General features: G+C 60.7%; 1 protein-coding gene across 1 annotated transcript; it reads right to left on the bottom strand.

Annotated features, from left to right (window-relative positions):
- Positions 1-450: 450 nt before the first annotated feature.
- On the bottom strand, positions 451-24,269 carry SREK1 (splicing regulatory glutamic acid and lysine rich protein 1). Its single transcript, XM_029059977.1, has 13 exons — positions 24,048-24,269; positions 17,923-18,056; positions 11,719-11,834; positions 10,582-10,776; positions 10,274-10,452; positions 8,819-8,949; positions 8,171-8,285; positions 6,623-6,742; positions 5,228-5,449; positions 4,283-4,450; positions 3,314-3,409; positions 2,071-2,215; positions 451-1,897 (listed from the first exon to the last, which is right to left on the bottom strand). The coding sequence occupies exons 1-13, from the start codon at positions 24,200-24,202 to the stop codon at positions 1,727-1,729; spliced, it is 1,947 nt and encodes a 648-aa protein (XP_028915810.1). The 5' UTR covers positions 24,203-24,269; the 3' UTR covers positions 451-1,726.
- Between the last annotated feature and the right edge of the window lie 2,418 nt (positions 24,270-26,687).

Genomic DNA, 26,687 nt, shown 5'->3' with positions numbered 1-26,687 from the left:
CAAAGAGCTCCGCCACTCTGAACAGAGACGCCGTGCCCGCCGCCAGCCAAGCTGCCGCTTCCAGAGCAACGCGGCCTTTCTCCGAGGGCCCCGTCTCCGCCCGCTCCGGGAGGGGGGAGTGGACGGCCAGGAGTCCGTCGCGGAGACCCCGCCGCCGGCCGGACCCTCAAGGACCCTCGACCAGCGGAGTGGAGTCGTGACGGCGCGTCCCCGGGGAGGAAGCCTGGCTGGGGCTGCGAGTTCCGGGCCCCGCTCCCGCTGTCCGGTGGCGGCGGGCCCTCATTTCTGCAAAGGACCCTTCCCGCCTTTCCCTCGAACAACCCAACTCCAAAAGAGAGCGGCGACCTGAACCGAATGGAATCGGCGAACCCTCGGTCCGCCCTCCCCGACGGGGGGGGGGGGGGCCCACAGAACGCGGATGCGCTGCCGAAGCAAAGAGAAAGGCTTCCCTCTAAAATATTCCAACTTTATTGGGGAAACGATACTAAAAATAACAAGGATTCCAGCAGCCTCCGGTGAGGCAGGGCTGCTTCCAGACTCCAGACGGCGTCGGCCACGCTCCCTTACGCCGTCGCCAGACGGAACACGCCGGAGCCGACCGACCGCCTCTGCTTTACACGGTAAAGCGTTTACGAGGGCCCGGCCGGCGGCCTCCACGTCCCCGGCCCGTGCGGCGAACCGGCCCTCGGACGGCGGGCCCTCGTCACCCCGGAGACACCCCCCTCCGCCTTCCCGCCCCGCTCCCCCGGCCCTTCCGACTCCTAGAGGGAAATCTTCTCCGGAGGTAAGGCAACTGAGTAGTTTGACTGCATTTAAATCGTATTAAGGACAAAGGGCCCTCGAATTAGAACTGAGCTCAATTTCAGGGGCAGGCCTGATCTTCCAGGAAGATCGGACACCGAGAACAGCTGCGACCAGGCCAGCTTTGCCCCTGCCGTGCCGTCCCCTTCCTCGTCCCCTTCCTCGGTGATCTTTTGCCCCTTCGGGAATGACCGGTTTGGACCCTTCGAACTGCCCCGCGGCTCCGGTTTCTGCTGCCCCAGATGTACCGAGCAGGGGCTCCGTATCCTCTGCCTTCACTTAAATCAAAGACCGGTCCTTCGCCCGCCCCTTCTAGGACCGGGGGTGGGGTGGAACGGGAGGCGGGAACGATCCCCCCGCCCCCGACTCGAACCGTATCTTTGTCTGCGTCTCCGTTCATCACGGCCGCTGCCCTGGTTCGGGGCGGAGCGGCACAACTCCGGGGCCGAGGATCCGACGGGGCGCCTTTTCCGGAAGCGGGCCGTCTGTGGCGGCGTGGACGCACGGGGCACGCTGGCTGCAACGCTGAAGGGACGGGGGAGGGAGGGGGGAAGAGGAGCGGGGGGGAGGGTGGTTTACGCACTTGTCACGGACAACGGACGGCGTTGTGTATTTCGAGCACATCATCCAACGATATACACCAGTTAAAAAAAGGAAAACCATACAAAACCCGCCCACCAGCGGTCCTGTGCTAGCCTCCGTCGTGTGCTCTCTCTCTCTGTGTGTCTCCGGCTGGGTGGGCAGCGGTTGGGGGCCGAGGCCGGTCAGCCGCCGGGGAACCGGCTGCGGTCGGGCCCGCCGGCCGGCGCCCCCGCTCTCGGCCGCATCTCTCGCGGAGAGCAGAAGGCTCTGGCCGCCCCTCCCCGCGGTCCCTCCCCCCCCCGTCCCTCCCCGGTTCAGTTCGGGGTGCGGCCGGGAGCCGGCCCTATACAGCGTTCGTGGTCCCCGATGGGCTCTCTTGGCTGGACTGGCAGTTGCCGTTCTGCTGCTGCGTCTGGACCTCGTCGGGCCCGGGGGTCTGGGGGCGGTCGGCTTCTGTGCCCACGGCCGGAGGCGGGGGAGGCGGGGGCGGCGGCTCCTTGCTGTGGTCTCGCTCCTGCCGACGAGGTCAGAGGTTACGCTCTGCCCCGCTCCGCCCCCCCCCCCCCCCGAGCTCATCACGGACAACCGGAGCCCGGGCCGGGCCCTCCCGGCTCCATCCCACCTCCGCGGGGGAAGACGAGGCCGCCGAGGGTCGGCCGGGCCCCGGCCGCCCTTCCCCCTCCTCACCTTGAGCGGGGCCGTGCTCTTCTCCGCCTTCTCTTTCCGCTCCTTCTCTCTGCCGCTCTTCTTCTTCGACGCCGCCGAGCCGTCCCGCTCTCTCCGGTCGCTGCTTTGGTCCTTTTCTTTCTCCCTCTTTTTTTCCTTTTTGTTTCTGTTTCGTAAAACGGACCACAATGGGGTAGGGTTAACGTCCCATTTCTTTCCCTTCTTGCCTTCGCGGCGCGCTGCTCTGACTCAAAATCCCAGTCCCCCGGCAGAGAGAGAGCCGATCTCTGCCGGGCAGGGGAGCGAGTCCGTCCAGGAGAGCCTCTGGGAGGGAAGTCTCGGCGGGAAGAGAATCGTTTCCGTCCAAAACCGGCTTGGGAGGTGGGCCCCGGATCAATCCCCATATGGGACCGATGTTAATTACGGCGGGGGGCAGGAGAGAAATACGACAACACAAACCGCTCAGTACCGGGTCCTTGGAAAATGGTCTGGGGGGGGGTCTCATCAATGTGGAACCTGTCCTAACCTGGTACTCCAAAGGCTCGAATCATTCCAGAGAGCCAAAAACTCTGGCCCGGGCTGGCTTTCTAAGTGGCCAAACACAACATAATCGTGGAACCGAGGAAAGTGATACGGTGTGATTCGAAAAAAAAAATAAGTAATGCCAAATAAATCCAAAGGAGGACTTTTGGATGGGGCAAGCGAGCTACATTCGAACGGCTCGCAGGCCGAGGCGGGCCCAGACGACAGCCAGTGGTCGGCGGGGCGAGCTCCCCGGGGGAACGGGAAGGGGACGGAGGCGCGCTCTGGGTGGAGCCCGCGGGACAGCAGGCGGCGGGAACGCCGGCCAGGCGGGAGAAGCAGCACGGCCTAGTGGACGGAGCCAGGGCCTGGGAGTCACAAGGACCTGGGTTCTAATCCCGGCTCCGCCACCCGTCTGCCGCATGACCTCGGGCAGGCCACTGCACTTCTTTAGACTTCAGCTATCTCACCCGTACAACGGAAATTAGGAATGTGAGTCCCGTGTGGGACGGGGACCGTGTCCAGCTTGATTAGCCCGAATCTATCCCAGCGTCCGGCACAAAGTCAGCACCTAACAAATTCCTTTAAAGAAAAAATGAGTTGTATCGGCTCAGTCTGAGAGCCAACCTGGCACGGACAGCTGACTCTCCGATCCGGATTTCCTCGGCCCCACCCCTAACCCGGCCACCGGCTCTGCCCGTCACCTCCATCGCGCCCACCCCGCCCGCCCGTCCCTCCTTACCTGCGTGGAGACGGCGATCTGGAAGACTTCCTCCTTACAGTTTTGGATGCCTTAGGGGACCTGGAGGCGCTCCTGCTCTTCCTCCGCCGCCGTTCTCTGCGAACCGAAGACCACAGCGTCCCAGGCTTGCCCCCAAACCCGCCCCCCGGGGTTCTGAGGTCGGCTGCCCTCTTCCTCCTCCTCATCTCCCCGACGCCGTGGAAGGCTGGGGACCCGGACTCTGGAGAGCCCCCCCGCCGCCATCGAGGAATGCCGTTTGGAGGCGGACAAAGACGGAGGTCTTCCCCTCGGCGCTCGTCGTTTCCGACCGGAGAACCCGGGCCCAGGGAGGCTCGTCTTGCTCAGATCCACCCAAGAGACTCGGGCCTTCTCTCCCTGACCCCAGCCCTTCCCCGCCTCCTCCGCCAACTTGAGCTACGGGGGCCACCCTCCCAACTCTTGTCCCAGAATCAGGCCAGGGCCATCCAGGGCCACGCTCCAGGCTGAAGCCACTGGACCTGGGGTTCCCCCGGTCCCAAACCACCCCCGCTCCCCTCGACAAAGATGGACTAGCAGAAGCAAACGTGGACAGACGTGAGGGTGTAGAGGGCTGTGGCCAGCCCAACGCCTAATCTAGATTCGCTTCTTTACAGGGTCCCCGCTGAACTTCCGGAAAAGCTCACACGATTTCTCAAATGCTCCTGGGCAGAAAGAGGAGCCAAGGAGCGTCGGGCCCTCTCCCCTGGCCCTGGGGATGTTACCATCCTCACGTATCCTAACGGCAACCAGGGGAAGGCAGCACGCTGGGTGACCTGAAGCACGCTGCCTAACCTCTCTGGGCCTCGGTTTCCTCATCTGTAGAATGGGGATGAGATCCTCCACTCCGCCTCTCTCAACTGGACACGAGTCCCCGGACACACTGAGACATTCAGAGAAAGGGCGGCTGTGGGAATCCTGGCCCGGGACTTTTCGGACCAGAGCCGGGCTGACCTGCTGGCACTCCGGGATCGCCGCGCGGCGTTGTGGCTTTTGGGAGGCGTCCGCGACTTCTTCTCCTTCTTTCTCTTGTCGTCTCGCTCTCTCGATTTTTCCTTTTCTCTTTCCTTCTCTTTGTCGAGCTCCTTGTCCTTCTCTTTGTCACGCTCCTTTTCCTGCTCTCTTTCTTTGTCCTTTTCCTTCTCTCTCTCCCGGTCTCGTTCTCGATCTTTATTCTTCGCCCGCTCCTTTTCTTTGTCTTTATCTCTTTCCTTCTCTTTGTCTTTCTCTCTCTCCTTTTCCTTGTCCCGCTCTTTCTCCCTGTCTTTCTCCCTCTCTTTCTCCTTGTCCCGCTCCTTCTCCCTGTCTTTATCCCTCTCTTTCTCCTTGTCCCGCTCCTTCTCCCTGTCTTTTTCTCGTTCCCTCTCCCTGTCCTTTTCTCGCTCCTTCTCCTTGTTCCTTTCCCGCTCCTTCTCCTTGGACCTATCCCGCTCTTTCTCCTTGTCTCTATCTCGCTCCTTCTCCTTGTCCCTTTCTCGCTCCTTCTCCTTGTCCCTATCCCGCTCCTTCTCCTTGTCCCTGTCCCGCTCCTTGTCCCTATCCCGCTCCTTCTCCTTGTCCCTGTCCCGCTCCTTCTCCTTGTCCCTTTCTCGCTCCTTCTCCTTGTCCCTATCCCGCTCCTTCTCCTTGTCCCTATCCCGTTCCTTCTCCTTGTCCCTATCCCGTTCCTTCTCCTTGTCCCTATCCCGCTCCTTGTCCCTATCCCGTTCCTTCTCCTTGTCCCTATCCCGCTCCTTCTCCTTGTCCCTATCCCGCTCCTTCTCCTTGTCCCTATCCCGCTCCTTCTCCTTGTCCCTATCCCGCTCCTTCTCCTTGTCCCTATCCCGCTCCTTCTCCTTGTCCCTATCTCGCTCCTTCTCCTTGTCCCTATCTCGCTCCTTCTCCTTGTCCCTATCTCGCTCCTTCTCCTTGTCCCTATCTCGCTCCTTCTCCTTGTCCCTTTCTCGCTCCTTCTCCTTGTCTCTATCCCGCTCCTTCTCCTTGTCCCTTTCTCGCTCCTTCTCCTTGTCCCTGTCTCGTTCCTTATCCCTTTCTCGCTCCTTCTCCTTGTCCCGATCTTTTTCTTTCACCTTTTCTTTTTCCTTGATCTTGTCACGATTTTCTTTGTCTTTTTTCTTGTCCCTACGGGAAACACATTTTACACAGTCACCCAAGGTTTCTGACAAAAAGCAGAGGCTCGGACACAGATCCGTGCGCAAACCGCCGCGGTCAAGAGCCTCAGCGGGACACTCGGCCACCCAACCGACCCCACCCGCGGCCCCCGAGTGCCGGGTGGGTCATCACTAAAAACCAAAGTAAGTGTACGGCCCCAGCCTGGGTTGGGTGCTCGTCTAACACTGTGCAGTTTCTCAGGCGATGAGACAAAGGGGATGATGAACTGGGGAAGTTTCGCAGGGCCACTGTGGGAGGTGGGGGTGGGGTGAGGCTGCCTCCCCAGGGGCAAAATGGGCAGATTCCCAACCCCGAAGCCAGTCCAGGGTCAGGGCGCCGGTTCACACGTTGGTGTCCCAATGAAAGGTTTTCCCGGTTGTCCTTCTGGGCCCAGCGAGAGAAAGCGGCCATGCCGGTCTACGTTAGCAGCGAGGCCCAGGGCAAGAGCCCGGACCCGGGAACCAGGAGGCCTGGGTTCTAGTTCCCACTCTGCCATCCGCCTGCGATCTGAGGCGAGTCAGTTAACTCGTCTGTCATACGGGGATGACATCCCCAATTCTCCCTCCCCCTTCGACGGTGAGCCCCATGCCGGACGGGGGCTGTGTCCAATCTTTTCTTTAAAAGTATCTGTTAAGCACTTACTGCGCGCCAGGCACTGTTCTAAGTGCTGGGGTAGATACACCCTAATCACGTTGGACACAGTCTCTGTCCCACAAGGGGCTCACAGTCTTAATCCCCATTTTACAGATGAGCTAACAGGTCCAGAGAAGTGAAGCGACTTACCCAAAGTCTCACAGCAGACAAGTGGCGGAGCTGAGATTAGAACCCAGATCCCTTCTGACTCCCAGGTCCGTGATCCATCCAGTAGGCCACGCTGCTTCTCTGATTATTTTCTATCTACCCCGGCACTCGGTGGAGCGCTCAATCCTTAGAAGGCGCTTAACGGTAACGTTCTCCTTCTCCTACCTGCTGTCGTCACCATCATCCCAGTGTCCCGAGGAACAGCGGGACAGTGACCCATCGGTGGGGAACACCGGGCCACCGCCAACGTCCCTTCGGTCCAGCTAGCCCGGGCCCCGTCCGATGCCCAAAGGACCCCTCATCCACCGAAAGCACGGGCATCCGCCCTCCCGCCGGGCTCACCGGGACCGAGAGCGAGACCGCGACCGCCGCCTCTCGTTGGATTTGGAGCGCTTCTTGGGGGGGCTCTTGGACCGCCGTCGATCCTTCTGTCGGGAGTGGGACCGTGTGTGGGAGCTGCTCCTGCGGCAGAAAACAGCAGAACACAAACGTGGGGCCTCGGGGCTTTGCAAACCCCTGCCCAAGTGAGAGATTCACACCGAACCACCACCCTCCCCTTCTGTGGCGTGTTTGAAAAATCAACTCAAGATCTTATTCGGCAGTTGGGGGGGTCAAAGGCTCCCTCCACGCCTAGGGGGGCAACCAGGAAAGGAGAAACCCCAGGCCGGTTCTCTCTGAAGTCGGCCCGTTGACCAAAGGGCCGGTGCTGAGCCCCTGCAACGTGGATCCAACCCGCTGACGGCCCCAGTGCGATGCCCAGGGAAGCCCGGGGTGACCCATTTCCCTCTTCGGCCTCACGCTGCTCCGGGGACCCGTGGGAAGCTCTCGGGACCGGGCTGCCTCCCGAGGGGACCCCGGAGACCCCGACACTTCCCCTCGCCCAGGGGTTCCTGGGCTCCAGCTGGCCAACAGTCAGCCTGAGCGGGCCAGCTGAATTTCAGGCCACCTTTGCGCACGTAGAGCCCTCACACCGGCAGTGGGCACGGGAGACAGCTGGGAGCCCCCACGGCTGCCGAGAACCGGGCAAGTTAAGTGGGCTCGGCCATCGCCCTACATTATTTTCAACGGGTCGAGGCTTCCCCTCCACCACCGCTTGGACTTCTGGGGGCCGCCTCCTCTCCTCCTGCTATTGCCCAGGCTTTTTTCGAAGCCCAGCCGGTCCCAGAGACCCAGGAGCGCTGCCCGACGTCACCCAACGAGAACCCTGGGACCAAGGAGACGATGGGCTCGCTTGACCCGTCTCCAGATAGCCAGAGGGAAGGATTATGGACAGGCTTCACTGAGGGCTGGGAGCTCAAGCCACCCTTCCTGAAAAGGTCAGTCCTCTACCCTCGCCCCCCATGACCTCCGCAGCCTTCCCAAGAGCTGGGCAGCTGTGCTGGCCACTGGATGGTATTCCTTGAGTGTCCCTGTGGGTAGGATCCTGCACTGAACACAAATCAGAGGTACGGCCCCATCTCCAGCCCACCCGGAACTTTGATTTTCTCCGGGAAGGAGGACCACAGAGTCTTTACCGATAAGACCGGTCGGAATGACTAAAAGCCTGACTGAATAGACCGGGATGCCGAAATGCTGAGGTCAGAGCGTATGAATAAAGGCAGCTGGAGGTGGCGGCCCGTCTTCCCGGCCAAACTCTCACCAGCCCCAGGTGCCCAAGAGTCACCTCCGACACAAACGCGGCTAGAGGTGCCCAAGTTGGACCCTCCGAGTAGAACTAGAGGCGCGATCGGCTGAACGGCCCCTCCTTTATTCCCGCGATGCTGTCTGTGAACGTTTCTGCGTCGTTTCACCCGGTTTGGGGAGGCAGCTCCTTGTGGGCATGGAAGGAGCCCCAGGTGCTCAGTACAGTCCAGAGCCGACGGCCCGGTCCGGGTTGGGGGTCCCGCTTACCTGCGGGTGGAGTGGGATCTTTTCCTCCGTGCCCGGGACTTGGAGCTAGAGCGGGATTTGGAACGCGTGTGCGAGCGAGATCGGCCGCCTTTCCTCTCGCTGTTCTTCCCGGACTCTGAGAGGAAAAAAACCCTGGCACGTCAGGGTGGTCCACCCCGGCCCCCAGAACCACCTGGCCGCCCCCTGGGGTACCCGGGCCACCTCAGATCATTCTCCTCCCCGGCAGGGTGGGGATCGGATCCGATCGCTGGTCTCCCTCCCTCCCTCCCTCCGGGTCTCGCCCGATTTCCTTCTCTCGTCTCAACCCCAGCGCCCTGGGACCCAAGAAACCACCGATATCCAAACCACCCGTCATCGAAACCACCCTAACGGACATTTCCGGTGGGCTCAGATCCCTGGAGAGTTGCTTTCCCGGTTTTGTGCAACCGGTGGGCATTCGGGTTCGGTCAGTGCCTGAGGTCCTCAGGAATCAGAGTCTCAAAACCCCTTTGCGTTTCGAGAGTCCGCACAAATAGCTCTTGGGTCCGGCGAGACATCGGGCAAGAGCCAGATCCCACTCCCAGGAGCTCGACAAGTTGACCGCATCGACGCCCGGTGCCCTCTGGGTTGGTGGCCGGCCTGGGGGAGGGGAGTCCCCCCGCACCTCACCTGGCTCGATGGCTGCGGAGATGAAGGATTGGGCCTCGCGCACTCTCTTCATCACCTCCTCCAGCTCCTTGGCGGCCGCCTGTGGCGTCAGCTCCGGGGGCTTGACGATGGCGTTGTTGGAGTGGTTGATTCTGGGCGGGCGGTGGAGAATCTGGTCGGCGGGCGGCCGCGCCCCAGGCGGGCCGAGCCACCCAATTCCTGGCACCCCAGGTCTCCCCCAGAGGAAAGGGCCATTTCCCGAAGCCAAACAGCAAGTGGCAGAAACGGCGAGAAGCAAACCCCTGGCGGCTGACGGGGCCCGAGGCAAGAGGCGGGGCAGCGAATCAGGCTGCAGCCTGGAGAAACCCGGATGCAACCTGGAACCCCGCTCTCCCGTCCAGCCGAGAAGCGTGGAAGAGTTCCTTCCCCCGGCCCGAGAAGGATGCACGCGTCTTACGGGCCCCCCGACCGATTAAGGCCGTGATTTTTTCCTTCTCCCGGCCACAGTCGGAGAGACTGTCCGAGCCGCGTGCGTGCGTACAGATTTGAACGGCGGGGCCGGGAGCTGACTGCCGGCCTTACGGCCGGCCCGGGGGACAGTGCCGAGTGAGGCAGCCGAGAGGAATGGGACACGACGCAATGGATAACTCCAGGCCAGTCTCCTCCCCTCTTCAAAGCTCTACTGAGAGCTCACCTCCTCCGGGAGGCCTTCCCACGCCGAGCCCCCCCCTTTCTCTCTGCTCCCCCTCTCTTCCCCTCCCCCCACCCTCTGCTCTTCCCCCTTTCCCTCCCCTCAGCGTGGTGCTCATCTGTATATATCATTTATCCTATTTATTTTGTTAATGAGGTGGATAACTCCTCGATTCTATTTATCTTGATGATGTTATCTTGTTCTGTTCTGTTTGGCTTTACCATCTGTCTCCCCCGTTTAGACTGTGAGCCCTTCACTGGGCAGGGGCGGTCTCATCTGTTGCCCAACTGTACGCTCCAAGCGCTCAGTACAGTGCCCTGCACATAGTAAGCGCTCAATAAACACTACTGAATGAACGGACAAATCCACCCCCCCCCCCGAGTCTCCACCGGCCGGCGCCCGGGAAGTGGACCAGTGTCGGGCGTCGCCATCACCCAGGCCTGGGAGCCCGCCCACTGAGCCCACCCAGGGAAGCCCGGCGGCGGGTTTCCGGTTCAAACGGGGGGGGGGGGGGGCGGAGGCTGGAATGCAAGAAATCCCACCTAGAATTCTCCTCTTGTAGCCTGGAAGCCTTAAGGGCGGGCATCCTCCACCACCTCCCCAACCCCTAACCGCCATTCAGGTTACACCCGCTGTACGGCCTTCAAACTCTCTGCCGTGCTGGCCCGGGGCCTTTCCGAGTCCTACGTACTTCCTGCAAAGTCCCCGCCGCCACCCCACACGTCCAGGCTGAGGGCCTAGCGAGCCCAGCGCGAGGGAGCGGGGCGACACCGACGGGTTCTTACTTGAGCGGCCGGTCTCCGAACATGACGCCGTTGAAGGCCAGGGCTCGGGGCACGGAGTTCTGGTCGGCAAACTCCACAAACGCAAAGCGGGTCGGCTGGGTCTCGTCCCCGGCCATCCGCACGAACTTCACCTCTCCCACTTGCTTAAAGAACTCGAGCAGCTGATCGGCCGTGGTCGTCTACGCGGGGAGGGAGAGAGAGGCGGGGGGAGGCGGAGGTGCGTTTACCCGGCAGCGCCGGCCGGGGAGGGCGGACGCGAGGGCGCGGGAGGGGAGAGGGCGGAGGCGGGGGCCGCTCCCGGTCATTACCTGGGAATTCAGGTTGCCAACGTAGACGGTCCTCCTGATCTCGTCGATTTTGGAAGGGTCCACGTTCCCCATCAGCGGCGGCTGGGGGATCTCTCCAAGGTTGGCGATGTTGGGATCCAACGAGGCCGCGGCCGCCGCCGCCGCCGCGGCCGCCGCCGCCGGGATGGCTCCCAAGCTGCTCAGCGAGACGCTGAGCTGGAGGAGGCAGGCCACACATGCACACAAACGCAGACGCGGCCCCGTCACTCACGGGCACCACCTCGCCCGGCCCCTAAGTCGCCGCCTCGCTTAGGGCCAGCGGTCCCGCCCGGCCCACGCCACTGCTCTGTTCGTTTCGGAGCCCCCGGGGCGCGCCCGGCCCCGACCCTCCCGAGGCCGGGACCCCGGCTGAAGGGGCTCCGGGACGCCGCTCTCCCCACCTCCCGCGCGAGCGTTCCCAACGGTGGCTACCTGGCCCTCGGAGGGGATCGTCAGAGAGAGAAAAAGCCCGTTCTGCCCACTCTCAGCTGGCAGGAGGGAACGAGGAAAAGCCCGATTCGGGAGGGACCTCATCTTGGACCCCCACCACGGTCTCAAAGGGCGCGGAGGGGACCCTGGGCCAAGAACCGGGAGGCTGAAATCAGACCTCGGGCCCGAGCCCCATGGGGAGGCGGTAAGGAGGCTGAGGCACGGCTGACTCCTCCAGAGCCTGCAGCTGACCCCTGGGCTACTGACCCTACAACTCCCCGAATCCCCGGGGGTGGGGAGGACACGGGACAGGGACGACCTCCTCGGGTACGGCTCCCCTTCCCTCCCAGGACTCAGGCGGGAGCCGTGTCCAATCTGCCCGGGCTCGGAGCAGGGAAGGGATCCTCCCTCCCGACATCTCAGGAAGCGGAGCGGAGGCAGCCGCAAGGCGGGAGGAGGGAGGCGTCGGGACTGCGAACGCTACCGCGTTCGCCCAAGCGGTCGCCAGGAAGCGCGCTCCACGAATATTACCGCCCGAGCAAGGACGAGGACCGCTCCCGCGCATGCAGGCGTCAAAAAACTTACAGAGAAGCTCCCCGGCGGCCGGGTGTGGCGACAGAGGGGTCCACGGCCCGTCGCGCTCGAGCAGACCCCCGCGGGCCCCTCTCTCCGGCCCCGGGGGCCACTCACCGTCGTCAGGGGGTTCGGCGTCGGGATGGGAAGCAGCCCGGCCCCGGGCATCAGGCTGGTCACGGTGGGGGCGGGAGCCAGCAGGGACAGGGCCTTGGACTCCTCGGGGATCTTCCCTGCAGAGGCAAGAGGGCCGGGTCAGCGCGGGCGGAGGCCCCGCGTCCACTTTTACTCTAGCCGTTTTACCGCTACCCTCGCTCTTAAAAAATAATAACCACAAATGAATCTATCTACCGGACCCTTACAAAGAAACAAACGAGAACTTAAGTCTTTCCTTCTACCTTGCTCGACTAGGAAAAATAAAAGTGAGCAAAAACTTCAAAGACTAACAATCTCATGAATGGATTAATACTTTAAAAACGGAATAATGCAGACAAGTATTGAACGCTTTGAGCTATGGGTCACCTGTACGGGAAACTTAATGTTCATGAACCAAACGATACCAAGCATGGACGCGTTCCCAGGACGGTGTGTTCGCGGTGATCGAAAGTTGTGTTACACAAGACAACCGTTCGTGTTGGCTGCATCACTAATAGCACACAGAACATCAGATACAGAAAAGAAGAACATTTTTTAAAGTTTAATCCCCAGAAATGGCAAATCACCAAATTAGTTTCTTTTTAAAAAGGAAAGAAAGATTACCAAAAATAAAAATAAAAAAAACCAAAACAAAAGAGAAAAGGGAAAAAAAAAAAACCAAATATGAGCCAATCGAAATTCTGCCCTGGAAGCAGCGGCCTGGTCCTGCCGTGGGAGCTGTCTGCTGGTGGCGTGAGCCCCGGAGGGGCCTCCTCTTCCCGCCCCCCGCCCCCGGCCGCCCCCCGCCCCCGACGAGAAGCTGGTGCTCGGGACCCCGGTGGGGAGTCCCGAGGGAGAGTCCGGTGCGGGGACGGGGTGGAAGGGGTGACAGGGGCAGGGAGGGAAAGGGAAGCCTAAAAAATTAAAAGTTTGAAAGTGACGGGAAGACCGGGGGGAGCGCGCGGGGCCCGCAGCCAGCTCCCAGCCCCCGGGCCCCGGGGGGACTGGACGGCTTGGTAAGAGGGCAGGGGACGACCACGGAATGAAAATGTTCTCGTTACGGGGAAACGCCTTCGAAACTTTCATTTTCTGGGTTTAGAAGGAAAGAAAACAACAACAACAAAAAAACTCCCCCCGGTTTTCCTAAGGCGGGATTTCTGTTTGAGGTGCTGAATGGGGAACGTTCGCGAGCAGTCCGCTCCACGGTGACTTCCCATTTCGGACAAGCCGGAGGTGACCTCCTGACCGAGGGCGGCTGGAGACTCCTCTCGACGACTCCCTCCCCCCGGCGCCAGGCACTCGAGGCCAGGGCCTGGGTGCTCCATCCCCCACCCCCGGGGAAAGACTGATCGTTCAAGGAGTCTGTCCCGGAGGGCTCGTCCGAGCCCTCCGCCGACCCCGACCGGCCGAGGGGATGTACGCTCCGAGACGAGAGACGCTCCGGGCTGAAACGGGCCCCGCGGAGCGTGTTTCTGCCACCATCGTCCTGGATTTTCGGGCTACGGTCCGCCCGGGGTCGGGGGGGACGGCCCAGGTGGTCAAAAATCTCCCCGACTGGACGCCGGCCAACGCCTGACCTCCGGCGGGTGGCGGTTTTGAGTGACTGCCCCCGTGGTGGAATTCGAGCTTCCTTGGAAACCGATATTTCCACTTTTAAGTCCAACTGGGATCACTCTTCTGCTCGAGAGGAGAGTGGCAGAGAAGCGGCGGGGCAGGCCGCCGGCTCCCGCCCCGAAACGGAACGTGCCACGGAGTCGAGCCAACGGTGGTGACTCTGGGCAGCGAGGCGGAGTCCGTCCTCCTCTGCCCGGCCCCAGACTTGGCCGGGCGGCAGCCCTTGCCAGCGGAAGGCGGCACTGCGGACCCCGCGAGTCCGAGGGCGGGCAATCCAGCCCTCGAGGCCCAGGCGGGGCAAAGCCCGATTCAGCCCCCGTGGAGAACCGCTCCATCCCGGGAGGAAAGGGGGGCGGGGGAGGCCCTGCCTTCCGACCGCCCTCGAAGCCCTGACTGCGTTCGGGCCCACCGAAAATCGCCAATGCTAGAAAACTCCCCCCGGCAGGAAGTTCCACTTTTCTGGCGGTTGTTTCCGCAGGGTCGGCGGCCAGCAAAAACAAGGCGCACGGGCCTCGGGGGCCCGCGGCACGTCCGAACCGTGTCCGTTTACGGACTCAAACGACCCGCCGCTATCGGATACGACCGACCACTGAGTGATGAGTGTCAGCGATGTACTTGGAGTGGGCAGCCAGAAGAGGAAGAGGGTCTTGGCACGGATCAAGAAGGAAACCGGATCTTTTTCCCTTCTTAAGAATCCCTCATCCCTAGTTGAGAGATGGGGGGGGATGCGGGGGAGGGTCGGAATGGTTGCAGTAATAAACCAGGATGGTCCTGGAGGTTCCGCTGCCCTAAAGTCACTCCTCTCCTATTTCTTCCCCATGACATATGGGATTGGGGGGGGGGGGGGGACCCCCAAAAACCAAACACGCTTCCGTGACTCAGTTCCCAAGAAGCGGGACCGGAAAGTCGGCTCTGAAAACGTTTAAGTGGGCAAGAGGGAAAGAGAAATGGAAATCGGGGAATTGGCACGCCCTGCGCTCCTCGGGGCAGCGAGGGAAGACAGCCTGGGCCGCAAAATAAGAGTAAGGTCCTGCCAGCGTCTGGAATCCATTTACGCAAACACGCTGCACTCGGAAGACTTCTCAAGTCCTAAAGCCACACGGAAACACACTCGCGCGCGCACGCTCCCCTGCAACGTCACCGGCGCTCCCCACTCTTTCGGAGCACCCCGTCCAACTCCGCTGGGCCAAGGGGGTGCCCGAGCGGAAGGCCGCAGTGACCCCACGGTTCGCCCGAGCCGGCTCCCGCCCGCGGCCTCCGGGAGGACCGGCCCCCGACGCCCCGTCCGCTCCTAACCCGCTCTTTTCGGGCCCGGAGAGCCCGGGCGCGAAGAGGGGGTCGCGGTCGGTGGCCTGCAGCCGTGCGGGGGATCCCTACTGGTCTGGGAGGGAGAGGGTGAGAGGGAGGAGGGGGGGATTCCCGGGCCCCGCCGGCCGGCTCGTTACGGGAGATGCGGTGGTGGAGCGCGCTTCACCGAGAACGGGAGGCGTCTCGGGGACCCTCGTCGCCGCCGCAGCGCTGCCAGCCCGGGGCCGTCCGTCGGCCGGGAGGCGCCGATCGAGCCCGGCCCGGACCGAGCCCCGCGGCTCGAAATCCGAGTCCTGCGTCCAGTCGACGTCCGTGCGCCCGCCGGCCGCCTTCCATGTCCGCTTAGGCGAGACATCGCGGGCCCTTCGGGCGACGCCACGTGCCCGGAACCGGAAAAGCCGGGTCCCAGGTTTAGAGCGAGAGAGAGCGAATGAAACAAAAAAAACAAAAACCAAAAAAAACAAAAAACAAAAAGAAAAAAAGAAAAAAAAAAGGGACAAAAGAAAGGCAAAGAAACGAAAGGAAAACAATAAAAACAGAGACAGGGCGTCCATCTTCAGCGGGCCAGACTCCGATCGCATTTCCCCCATGAAGGCTTCACGGGACGGCACGTTTAGTGGCAGGGCAAACAGTGCCTGGCTCAGGCACGTGAAACGGGTCTGCCTTGGCAAGGCTAGTCATCTAATAATGCACAGATATCACACAGAGAAAACATACAAAACCAAATTAATAGGCAAAATCCAGCTCCCAGAAGAAAAGCGGGGGGGGACGGGGAGGGGCGCAGAGTTCGGATGGGCGGGACCCGGTCTCGGCCGTCTCGCGGAGAGGTCGGGGAGGCGGGCGGGTTCCTCCCCTCCGGCCGCTCGTCCGGACCTCGGCGGGCGGCGGCGGCGAGCCACGGGCGCCTCGGGAACCAACCCAGGGCTCTCGGGGCCCAGCCGTGCTCGCGGGGGGGGGGAGTCGAGGGGACGCCCCCCACCCCCCAAGGGTCCACTCTCTGCGCGCGCGTTGCCCGCGTCTGCGGATGGCTCGTTCGGCCGACCGCGCAGAGATGAGGACCCTGTGGTCGACGGGCACGTGGGGCCCGCCGGGACCTAGGCCACCTCTACCGGTCGGCCTTCCCGGCCACGGTCCCGGGAAGGGGCGGGGGCCGTGGGCCGGGAGCTGAGGCCGGGGGGGTGGGGGGGGGGATGGTCTGCCGTGCCGTGGGCACGCTCCCCGACCGTTTGTTCCGGTTCTCTGCGGACTCGGTCTCCCCGGGGCCCAACGGGAAACACCTCTAGGCGCCCGGGATCGCGTCCCCTCGCACCCACGATGACCAGACACCGAGGGGACGCCGGGAGAGGGCGGTGCCGTCGGTCCCACCGGCGCGCCGACGGCGGGCGCCGAGGGTCGGGCCTGCACCCGCCCCGCCCCCCGCCGTCAGAGCGGAAGCTCCTCGCGGGCAGGGCACCCGCCCCGTGCCTCCGTGGCCCGAGCGTGTGGTGAAACAGCTCTGTCGCCACCACCGGCGCTCTTCCCTCCGATCCAGCCGTGCGAGATGGCGCTAAGGACCACGGCTTTGGGCCGCTGGGAGGGCGGGGACGGGACGGGGACGGATTCTTTCAGGGTGAAGAGGAGCTGGGACCCGTTCCCGGTGAGCCCCACATTCTCGCCCGGGGGCCTCTTCGGAGGGTGCGGTGTTTTCTTCCTCCGTCCCAGGCCCGGTTCAGCCCCCCCGCTTGAGTGGCGGGGCTTCATCTCCCGCCCCCGCCCCTCGGCGTCCCACCCCCCCGTCGTTCGGGCCGGGAGAGCCGTTCCGCAAAGGGGTATCCGGGCACTCGGGGATCTGGTTCTCCCCGCGGTGGCCGGGGCGGTCTGCTACACACTTTGAAGCTTACCAGATATAAGCCCAGAAGGCAGAACCCAAGGGTTCCAACTATACCCGAAGGGCTCTATTGAACCAACTCAATCAGACTTCTGATATCTGTGACATCATAGAATGGTGTGTCCTGGAGCAAGTATAAAAATCTGACAGGGTCATTAGACATTCATGGAGCCAAAAGTAATTATTTCTCGTTCGCATTAAAAAAAATAAAATAAAATAAAAAAGAAGTTACATCATTTCCGTGCCATGCTCCCTTAATACAGATAAGTCATTCACTCAACACTTCAGGAACAGCGGGTGCCGTCTTTCGCCCCAGAGGCCGGTGGATTTTTCTAAGGTGGCCGGGGCAGTTCTGATGGGTGCGTTTGTGTGTACGTGTGTGTACACGTACAGTCCAAGCCCTTTGGCGGGGTACGTTCAGATGCGTACCCACACATACGCACAAACCCACACATACACCCAGCCCGATTTTTGGTCAAAGACTCGAAAAGTTACGGTCACAGAAGAACTGCAGTTTGGGGTTCGATTCGCTACGCGTAATTACAAGGAAGAATCACAAGTCCCGGGGAATCCTCCTCCTCTCGAGCTATATAAAAGCAACACATAAGCCCTCGGTGAACGCTAACTTTACGACTTTCGACTCTGATAACATCCACGGGTGAACTTTTGGGAGAACGCTCTTTAGGAGAAACTTTTCGACTACAGAGCAAGCCTGTGGAAAACGAAAAGGGCACTGGGGTTTGGTACGGTTTCAACGGGCCTACTGAATAAGAAACATTCTCCCCGTCACGACAGGCGGTAGAGGGGTCTGGACAAAGAGCTGTGAGGTGACAAATCCGCATCTGTCGGAACTATGAACGCAGACGACTCCGGAAATCCCAAACTGGCAAAGCGCGCGCACTCTGCTCTTTTTCTCCGAGGGTTTCAGCCCTGAGACCTGGAAGCCCGAGAGAGGGGGAGGCTTTCCCACCCGAGTACCCAAAAGAAACTCAGTGGGAGAGGAGATAACCTTTACTGGCCCCGGGTTCCTAGCTCTCTTATTCTTTCAGATCTCTCTCTTGCCGCATCTCTCTCGCTCTCTCCCAGTTTCTCTCCGCTACCTGCACGGCGGTGACCGAGATCTACGTGCGTCGCCTGGCGGTGGCTCGCTTTAAACTTCCAGAGCCGTACATCTAAACGCACTCTAAGACGAGGACTGGAAAAGTGAAAATTCAATTTATTATCTGGGTGGGGCGGGGGCAGGCAGTTGTACCCTTCTCTAACCCTCCGGTCTACCCTGCGGGGGACCCGGGGAAACAGCACCGGCCGCTTGCCAATTTTGGGGGAAGCCCGAGGGCGCTAACACACAGGACGGACGGAGACCAACACACACAAAGGAACGTCGGAGATATACCAACCTTCTGCACAGGGCACAACTATCAGAGCTCTGTCAATAAAAACCGTATTAGTTAGATGCTGGGCCACACCAACACTCGATGGGTCGCGAAACTTAACATAACATACTTTGGAGGAAAAAGCAAGAGGCGCGTTGCTGAAAGATAAAAGAGAAAAGACATTAGTCGCACGAATAAGTTTGGGGGTCCGCTTTCCCAGGGTCGGGGCCGGGGGTGGGGGCGATGGGCTGGGTCCCCGGGGCCCGCGGCCGGAGCCGGTGGCTGCCACCCGGGTCTCCCCGGGAATTTCCCACCCTCCGCCCCCGACTCGTCCCAACTGCCCCGTCCGACGCGCGGCCGGCCCGCCCCGGGGGCGGCTGTTTCGGGGAGGGGGTGAGCGTCCGCAGAAACCGGGCAGCGGGCTTCATCGCCGGCCAACAACAGACGGCAGGCGGGGGGCCAAATGGCGCCCACCCCCGCCCCCCGTCTCCGCTAAAACAACCGGACGATACTCAACAGGGAACGGCATTCGAGCGGACGAGGATCTCGGGCTCGTTTTATAAAAGGCCTGACTGGGGGAGCTCCGTTTACAATCTACCTCCCGGCATTTCCTCCGAGGAGGGTCGTTTTGCAGACCCGCTGTACCTCAGCAATAAACGCATTCCTGTGAAAGGCAGGAAATGTCACTGCCTCCACCGTGAGACTCCATGGGGAAAAAGAGGCTTCATGCTTTTGGAGGGGATTAAAGAGGCCTTCGTCTGCAGCGCTGTGGTTCTAACGTTAATTTAGACTTCTTCCCTTCCAGGATGAATGAATGTTTTTAAGGGTTAAAAAAAAAAAAAAGGTACCTCTCACTGAATGGCGAGCGTACGTGTTCTCTAACCCCTATGTGAGGTAAAAAAAAAATCCATTTAAAAATCTGGGATCATTTTGGAATTGAATCAAAGGCATTACGTGGCTTTGTAATAGGGCGATAAGGATCTTCTGTTTCCTACAATTTTTTTTTTAAGGTATTTGTTAAGCGCTATGTGCCGGGCACTGTACTGAGCGCTGGGGTAGATACAAGCTAATCAGGTCGGGCCCGGTCCGTGTCCCCCGCGGGGTTCTCGGCCCTAATCCCCATTTTACAGATGAGGTAACTGAGGCCCAGACAGGTGAAGTGACTTAACCAAAATCACATAACAGAGGAGTTGGCAGCAGAACTCGGGTCTTTTGACGCCCAGGCCTGAGCTCTACCCACCAGGCCACGCCGCTGCAGGAGGACAGTGTGAAATTGGGGTAGCCTTTCATTTCTGGGGGGGGTGGAGGAAGGGGGAGGTCTAAGCAAGACAGTGCGAGCAGTCTCCACACCTGACTCCGGAATATCGTTGAACACCGAATTCTTCCTTTCAGAAGATAAACAACGTTATCTGGGTGGAGGCGATAGAGGCCTATTTTCCCAGGGATTGACAAATTCGTGCCTGCACGGTTTCATGGCACGAAGCAGATATAAAACACGCAAGCAAACGACAGCACCGAGGGGATTAGGGGTTTCGTCGAAAACTCTACGTAAAGACTAAGGGTGAATACACCGAACGCCATAAACGCTCAATGGGAATGCGAGAGTTTAGGGACTAAAAGCCAAATTTGTTGCCTTTCCCTCTGATGGAAGGTCAGGAGTTGCAAACCACGATACCAAGAGGAAATAAAAGGTGGTCTGACGAATAATCACGGCACACACTAAGGAATAATAATACTGAGGCTGGTAGTCGTTGAGCGCTTACTATGGGTCGAGCACTCTTCTAAGTGCTGGGGTAGATACAAGCTACTCAGTCCCTGTCCCACTTGGGGCTCCAAATTTTAATCCCCATTTTAATAATGTTGGTATTTGTTAAGCGCTTACTATGCGCAGAGCACCGTTCTAAGCGCTGGGGGAGATACAGGGTGATCGGGTCGTCCCACGTGAGGCTCACGGTCTTCACCCCCATTTTCCAGATGAGGGAACTGAGGCCCCGAGAAGTGAAGCGACTCGCCCACAGTCACCCAGCTGACAAGTGGCAGAGCCGGGATTCGAACCCATGACCTCTGACCCCCAAGCCCGGGCCCTTGCCACTGAGCTATGCTGCGAGGTCACTGAGGCACAGAGAAGTGAAGTGACTTGTCCGAGGTCACTCAGCGGACAAGTGGCGGGGCCGGGATCGGAACCCAAGTTCTTCTGACTCCCAGGCCCGGGCTCGACCCGCCGGGCCGCGCTCCTTCCCCTAAGGGCTCCCTATTGACCAAGCACTGAGGCCGAAGCAGGATCAACAGGTGGGGAAACGTCTGGCTCCCCGGGACCCCGAGGGAGAAGGAAGCTCATCTCCCCATTCTCCAGAGGAGAAAAAGGAGGCCCAGCAAGGTCCCGAGCGACTTGCCCGAGGTCAGGAAAAGTTGGAATTGGAAGCCGGGTGTTCTCACACCGGGTCGTGTGTTCCCTCCGCTCGCCCCCGCCGCCTCTGAACAGAGACTCCTGACCATTTTACCTCCCGTGACATCTTACTTCCTCAGTGGACGGTCACCTCTCCTCGTCCCCTAAGTAAAATCCAGTAGGGCAAAGATGACTTAAAATCAGGGCTGCCTGGGAGGCCATTTTGGAAATCCTCCCCCCCCAGACAGGGAAGCCGCTTCTCCCAACAGGCCATTTTTAAACAAATGAAACCCGAGACGACCCTCTAAACTGTCTTTTCATCGCAAGGCAATTCGCTTGGCAGCCTGTCCCGTTCGTAAAGGCGGAGGCTTCCCTGAGAGGCCGAGAGGAGAGAGCGCTTCCTCCTGTTGTCGTGTTTATTTATTTTTTTTTTGACTACGTTGGCTTTAATTCCGGGACGACTGTTCCTTCCTCTCCCACCTCCTGGGGCTCTGCGAGAGGGGAGGAATCGGGATGCAATACGATCTGGGAGTGACGCCCTCGTAAAGAGAACCGGCTTGAAGACGGTGAGGTGCGGTCACCTCCGCCGGCCCCAAACCCGCCCGGGGCCTGGGGATTCGGCCGGCACGGAGCTTCCCGTGGAGTCTTCCCGCCGGGGAAGGGCTTTCCGCTCTGCTTCCCGCCAGTCGGGCAGAGGGATGCCGGGGGAGGGACCGGGAGATACCGATAAAGGAAGGCAACTGTTGGGAAGTGACTGGGGAGAGGGGCTTCCTTGGCCCACCCCCACTTCCCCACCCCGCCCCGACACCCGTGTGTGCGAGAGCCGGTGTGCCCCGGCCCGCCGGCTTGGGTGTAAAAGCGCCTGTGCATTCCACTCGGCGTAATAATGATGTGGGTATTTGTTAAGCGCTTACGACGCGCCGAGCACCGTTCTAAGCGCTGGGGGAGATACGGGGTCATCGGGTTGTCCCACGTGAGGCTCACGGTTAATCCCCCTTTTACAGATGAGGCGTACTCTCTCTGTGCGCCGGCCACTCCACTTCCACTCCCAGTTTGTGTATTTGTGGGCACCCCACTTCCAGCCCACCTCCGGGGGTGCGCGCCAAGATCCGCACGCACATCCTTCCCGCCCATCCGAACGGCTACCACGTCGGGACGGTCGCTCATCCTCTCCCGACTGGACGTCTGCGGCGGCCTCCTTTCCGACCTCCCAACTTTCCGTCTCTCCCGCTTCAGTCTATCCTTCCCTCTGCTGCCGGATGATCTTTCTACGGAAAGGCTCTGGGCACGTCACTCCCCTCCTCAAAAACCTCCAGTGGTTGTCAATCGACCTCCATATCGAGCAAAAATGCCTCACTGTTGGCTTCCAGGCCGTCCATCCCCCGGCCCCCTCCTACCTCCCTTCCCTTCTCTCCTTCTCCATCGCAGCCCGCGCGCTCCGCTCCTCTGCCCCCGCTCACCTCCTCGCCGTCCCCCGTCCTCGCCCGTCCCCCCGCCGTCCCGGAACGCCCTCCCTCCTCACCTCCGCCCAACTCACTCTCTTCCCCTCTTCAAAGCCCACCTGAGAGCTCACCTCCTCCGGGAGGCCTTCCCACCCTGAGCCCTCCCTTTCCGTCCGCTCCTCCTCCCCTCCACATTCCCCTTCCTCCCTCTGCTCTACCCCCTCCCCCCCCTCACAGCACTTGTGTATTTTTGTACATCTCTATAATTCTATTTATTTACCTGAACGCCTGTTTACTTGATGCATATACATCTATAATTCTATTTATTTACACTGATGCCACTGATGCCCGTTTACCTGTTTCGATGTCTGTCTTCCCCCTTCTGGACTTCGAGTCCCACGTGGGCAGGGACGGTCTCTCTTTACTGCTGACGTGTACTTTCCAAGCGCTTAGTACAGTGCTCTGCCCCCGGTAAGCGCTCGGTAAATAAGACTGAATAAATGAATGCTTTGTGCATTCCACTTCCACAATGCCAGTGTGTGCTCGTTGCATTCCACTTTCGTTCATTCGATCGTATTTATTGAGCGCTTACTGCGTGCAGAGCCCTGTACTAAGCACTTGGAAGGTACATTTCGGCAAGAGAGAGGGACCATCTCTACCCAGCAACGGGCTCACAGCCTAGAAGGGGGAGACACACCACAAAACAAGTAGATGGGCATCGATATCATCACAGTATATAGAACCATAGAGAAATAGACATCATTAGTAAAACAGACAATACATATGGGCAAATATGCACAGTGCCGTGAGGTGGGGAAGGGGGTAGAGCAGAGGGAGGGAGTGAATGGGGAGGGCTCAGTGTGGGAAGGCCTCCCGGAGGAGGTGAGCTCTCAGTAGGGCTCTGAAGAGGGGAAGAGACTGAGTTGGGCGGCGGTGAGGAGGGAGGCCGTTCCGGGACGGCGGGGGGACGTGGCCCGGGGGTCGACGGCGGGACGGGCGGGAACGGGGGACGGCGAGGAGGTGGGCGGGGGGAAGAGGAGCGGAGCGTGCGGGGTGGGCTTGCGGAAGGAGAGAAGGGAGGACAGGTAGGAAGGGGCGAGGGGATGGAGAGTTCTGAATAATAATAATAATGTTGGTATCTGTTCAGCGCTTACTATGTGCCCAGCACTAAGCACTGAGGTAGATATAGGGTCATCAGGTTGTCCCACTTGAGGCTCCCAGTCTTCATCCCCATTTCCCAGATGAGGTCACTGAGGCCCAGAGAAGTGAAGTGACTTGCCCAAAGTCACACAGCTGACAGGTGGCGGGGCCGGGATTGAGACTCACGACCTCTGACTCCTAAACCCGGGCTCTTTCCGCTGAGCCGCCCTGCTTCTCTCTTTCGAAGCCAAAAGCCACCTGCACTCCCAGTCTGCCTGGGTGCTCGTGCACTCCACCTGCACCCCTCGGGTCTGTGTGAGTGTGAGCTGGTGCATTCCACCCGCACCCCTCGGGTCTGTGTGAGTGTGAGCTGGTGCATTCCACCCGCACCCCTTGGGTCTGTGTGTGAGCTGGTGCATTCCCCCTGCACCCCTCAGGTCTGTGTGAGTGTGAGCTGGTGCATTCCACCCGCCCCCCCTCGGTTCTGTGTGAGTGTGTGCGCGTGCATTCCACCTACACCCCTCGGGTCTGTGTGAGTGTATGTTCGTGCATTCCACCCACACCCCTCGAGGCTGTGTGAATGCACAGCCCGTGCACTCCCAGTCTAGGCGTGTGCTCCTGCTGGTGCACTCCAAACCCACCCCCGGCGTGGGTGCGGGCCTCCCCCAGCCCGGGGGCCAAGCGCTTAGCACAGTGCAGGGCACCCACTAAGCGCTCGATACAGAGGACCGGAGAAATGCACCAAATAGGCGGGGAGGGCGGCCTCCGGGCAAGTCACGTGACCGGGGGGGGGGGGCCCTCAAGCGCCAGTTCAACGCGGCGGCCGCTAGGGGGGGCGCGCGCTCGCTACCGCCCCGGAGGAGTCACGTGACGGGGGCCGCCCGGGCCACTTGAACTTGGCGGCCGCTAGGGGGCGTTCGCCACCGCCCCCGGGGAGTCACGTGACGGGGGCCGCTCGGGCCAATCGAACGCGGTGGCCGCTAGGGGGCGCGCGCACCGCCCCCCGGGGGAGTCACGTGACGGGGGCCGCACGCGCCAATCGACCCCGGCGGCCGGGGAGGGGGAGTCACGTGACGGGCGCCTTGGCGCGCGAGCTCAACATGGCGGACGGGGAAGGGGGGGGCGCGCGCACGCGTGCGGGCCCGGAGGGGGGAGGGGCAGGGCCGGCGGGGGGGCCTTACTCCGGGGGGTAGAGCCGCAGCTCTTCGATGTCTCCCAGGAAGGTGAAGAGGGTCCGCATCTGGTCGCTGGTCACCGCCGCGGACAGGTTGGTCACCTGGATCACCGCCGTGGGCGTCAGGCCGAAGCCCAGGCCCAGCCCGAAGCCGCTATTCATCCCGGGGCCGCTGGAGGAGGAGGAGGAGCCGGAGCCGCCGCCGCCGCCGCCGCCTTCCCGCTCCCTGACGTCGCCGACGGAGCCCGGGGGGCAGGGGGGGGAGGGGAGCCGGGGGAGAGGGGGCTGGCGCGCAGGCGCCGGCGTCAGCGCGCAGGCGCGACGGCGCCGGCCGCTCTAGCCGCCCGCCGACTCTATGGTCCCCGCCGCGCTCTCCTCCCGCTCCTCCCCCCGGCTCGTCGCCACGGCAACCGGCGCCGGTCACGTGGTCCGGAGCCGCGCGCCCGAGGGCGGGAAAGAGGGGGAGGGGTGGGTGTGAAGAGAAGGCCCAAGAAAGATGGCGGCGGCCCGGGCCTGAGAGGTCCTCCCAGGCCCCTCCTTTATTAGTCATAATCACAATAAATAATCATAATAATGAGGGCATTTGTTAAACCCTTACTCTGCGCCAAGCACTGTTCTAAGCGCTGGGGGGGATCCAAGGTCATCGGGTTGTCCCACGTGGGGCTCCCAGGCGTTATCCCCCTTTGACAGATGAGGAAACTGAGGCACAGAGAAGCGAAGGGGCTTGCCCAAAGTCACACAGCAGACAGGTGGCGGAGGCGGGATTAGAATCCACGACCTCTGACTCCCAAGCCCCGGGCTCTTGCCACCGAGCCACGCTGCTTCTCTAGGGCGGCGGCCCGGGGGGCCTGGGAGGCGCTCACAAGCCCGTCGGTTATTGGTTGTAATAATAAATAATCATAATAATGAGGGTATTTGTTAAACATCTACTCTGCGCCAAGCACTGGGGGGGGGATACAAGGTGATCAGGTTGTCCCACGTGGGGCTCACAGTCTTCATCCCCATTTGACAGATGAGGGAACTGAGGCCCAGAGAAGTGATGTGGCTTGCCCAAAGTCGCACAGCTGACAAGAGAGAAGCTCAGTAAATACGATTGAAGGAAGGCAGGATTAGAACCCAAGACCTCTGACTCGCAGGCCCGGGCCCGCTCCTCTGAGCCACGCTGCTTCTCTGTGTGTGAGGGGAAGGAACAATAATAATGGCAGGAGCAGTGTGGCCTGGTGGATAGAGCCCAGGCCTGGGAGTCAGAAGGTCGTGGGTTATTAATCATAATAATATTAAATATTAATTATTAGAGAAGCAGCGTGGCTCAGTGGAAAGAGCCAGGGCTTGAGAGACAGAGGGCATGGGTTATTAACCATCATATTCATTATTAATATTATTAGAGAAGCAGCGTGGCTCAGTGGAAAGAGGCAGGGCTTGGGAGTCAGAGGGCGTGGGTTCAAATCCCAGCTCCGCCGCTTGTCAGCTGTGTGGCTCTGGGCAAGTCACTTCACTTCTCAGGGCCTCAGTGACCTCATCTGGAAAATGGGCATGAAGACTGTGAGCCCCACGTGGGGCAACCTGATCACCTTGTATCCTCCCCAGCGCTTAGAACAGTGCTTTGCACATAGTAAGCACTTAAAAATTGCCACTATTATTATTATTGTTATTGGCAGAGCTGGGACTAGACTCCCAGACCCACGCTCGTTACACCGAGCCCCACTCCCCCACCGTTTAGTCTGATGATGATCAATAAATATTTCTCAGCTCATTAGACCAAATCCACTAGACACAGGAAGTGCTCAGTAAATACCACTGATGGAGGCAGGGGCCGCGTCCGGCCGATTATCTAGATCTACCCCCAGCATTATCACCGTGCTTTGGCCCAGCGGAAGCACTTAATAAATATCGTTATTACTATAGAGCAAGGGCCTGGGAGTCAGAAGGTCATGGGTTCTAATCCCGGCTCCACTTGTCCGCGGTGTGACCTTGGGCGAGTCACTTCACGTCTCTGGGCCTCGGTTCCCTCATCTGTAAGATGGAGATTGAAACTGTGGTGGGGCAGGGACTGTGTCCAATCCCATTTGCTTGTATCCACCAGTGCTCAGTACGGGGCCTGGCACATAGTAAGCGCTTACTACTACTATTATTCTTCTTAATAATACCGGGGGGTACCAGGGGGCTGAACCACGGCAAGTTTGCATCCTGTCAGTAAACCTCACCAAAGCTAAAGTTTGGCCCATGAAGGGTGGGTGACTGGGCCCAGGTCGGGAACCCAGCGAGGCCCCCGTCACCGTCTTAGCAAATACCGTAGAAAAGAGAAAGGATTTGGCGGGGCTTCGTGACCACATTTCTAGGAATTGGGTCTCTGACCCCCGGCAACCTCTTCTCCCTCCGTCATGAAGGGAGGGTCTCCCGGTGCCCTCGGTGGGGCCGGGTGGCATCTTCTGGGGCCGGGGTTTCGCCCCAGGGGTCACCCGTCGCCCCTCTCCCTCACCTGCAACGGAGGGTCCCCCTCTAGCGAGAACACCACCGAGGAGGGCGATTCCCCGGGCGGGCCGTCCGAGCCCCCGGCCGCGTTTCATCGGTGCCACCTGCCATCGCCGCCCCTCAAGGTGAAAACGTGCCTCCACTCGGAACCGCTTGCCGGGGCCGGGATTAGAAC

Source organism: Ornithorhynchus anatinus, chromosome 1 (genome assembly GCF_004115215.2).
Source record: "Ornithorhynchus anatinus isolate Pmale09 chromosome 1, mOrnAna1.pri.v4, whole genome shotgun sequence".
Taxonomy (NCBI): domain Eukaryota; kingdom Metazoa; phylum Chordata; class Mammalia; order Monotremata; family Ornithorhynchidae; genus Ornithorhynchus; species Ornithorhynchus anatinus.
This window is presented reverse-complemented; position numbering and strand designations above follow the sequence as displayed.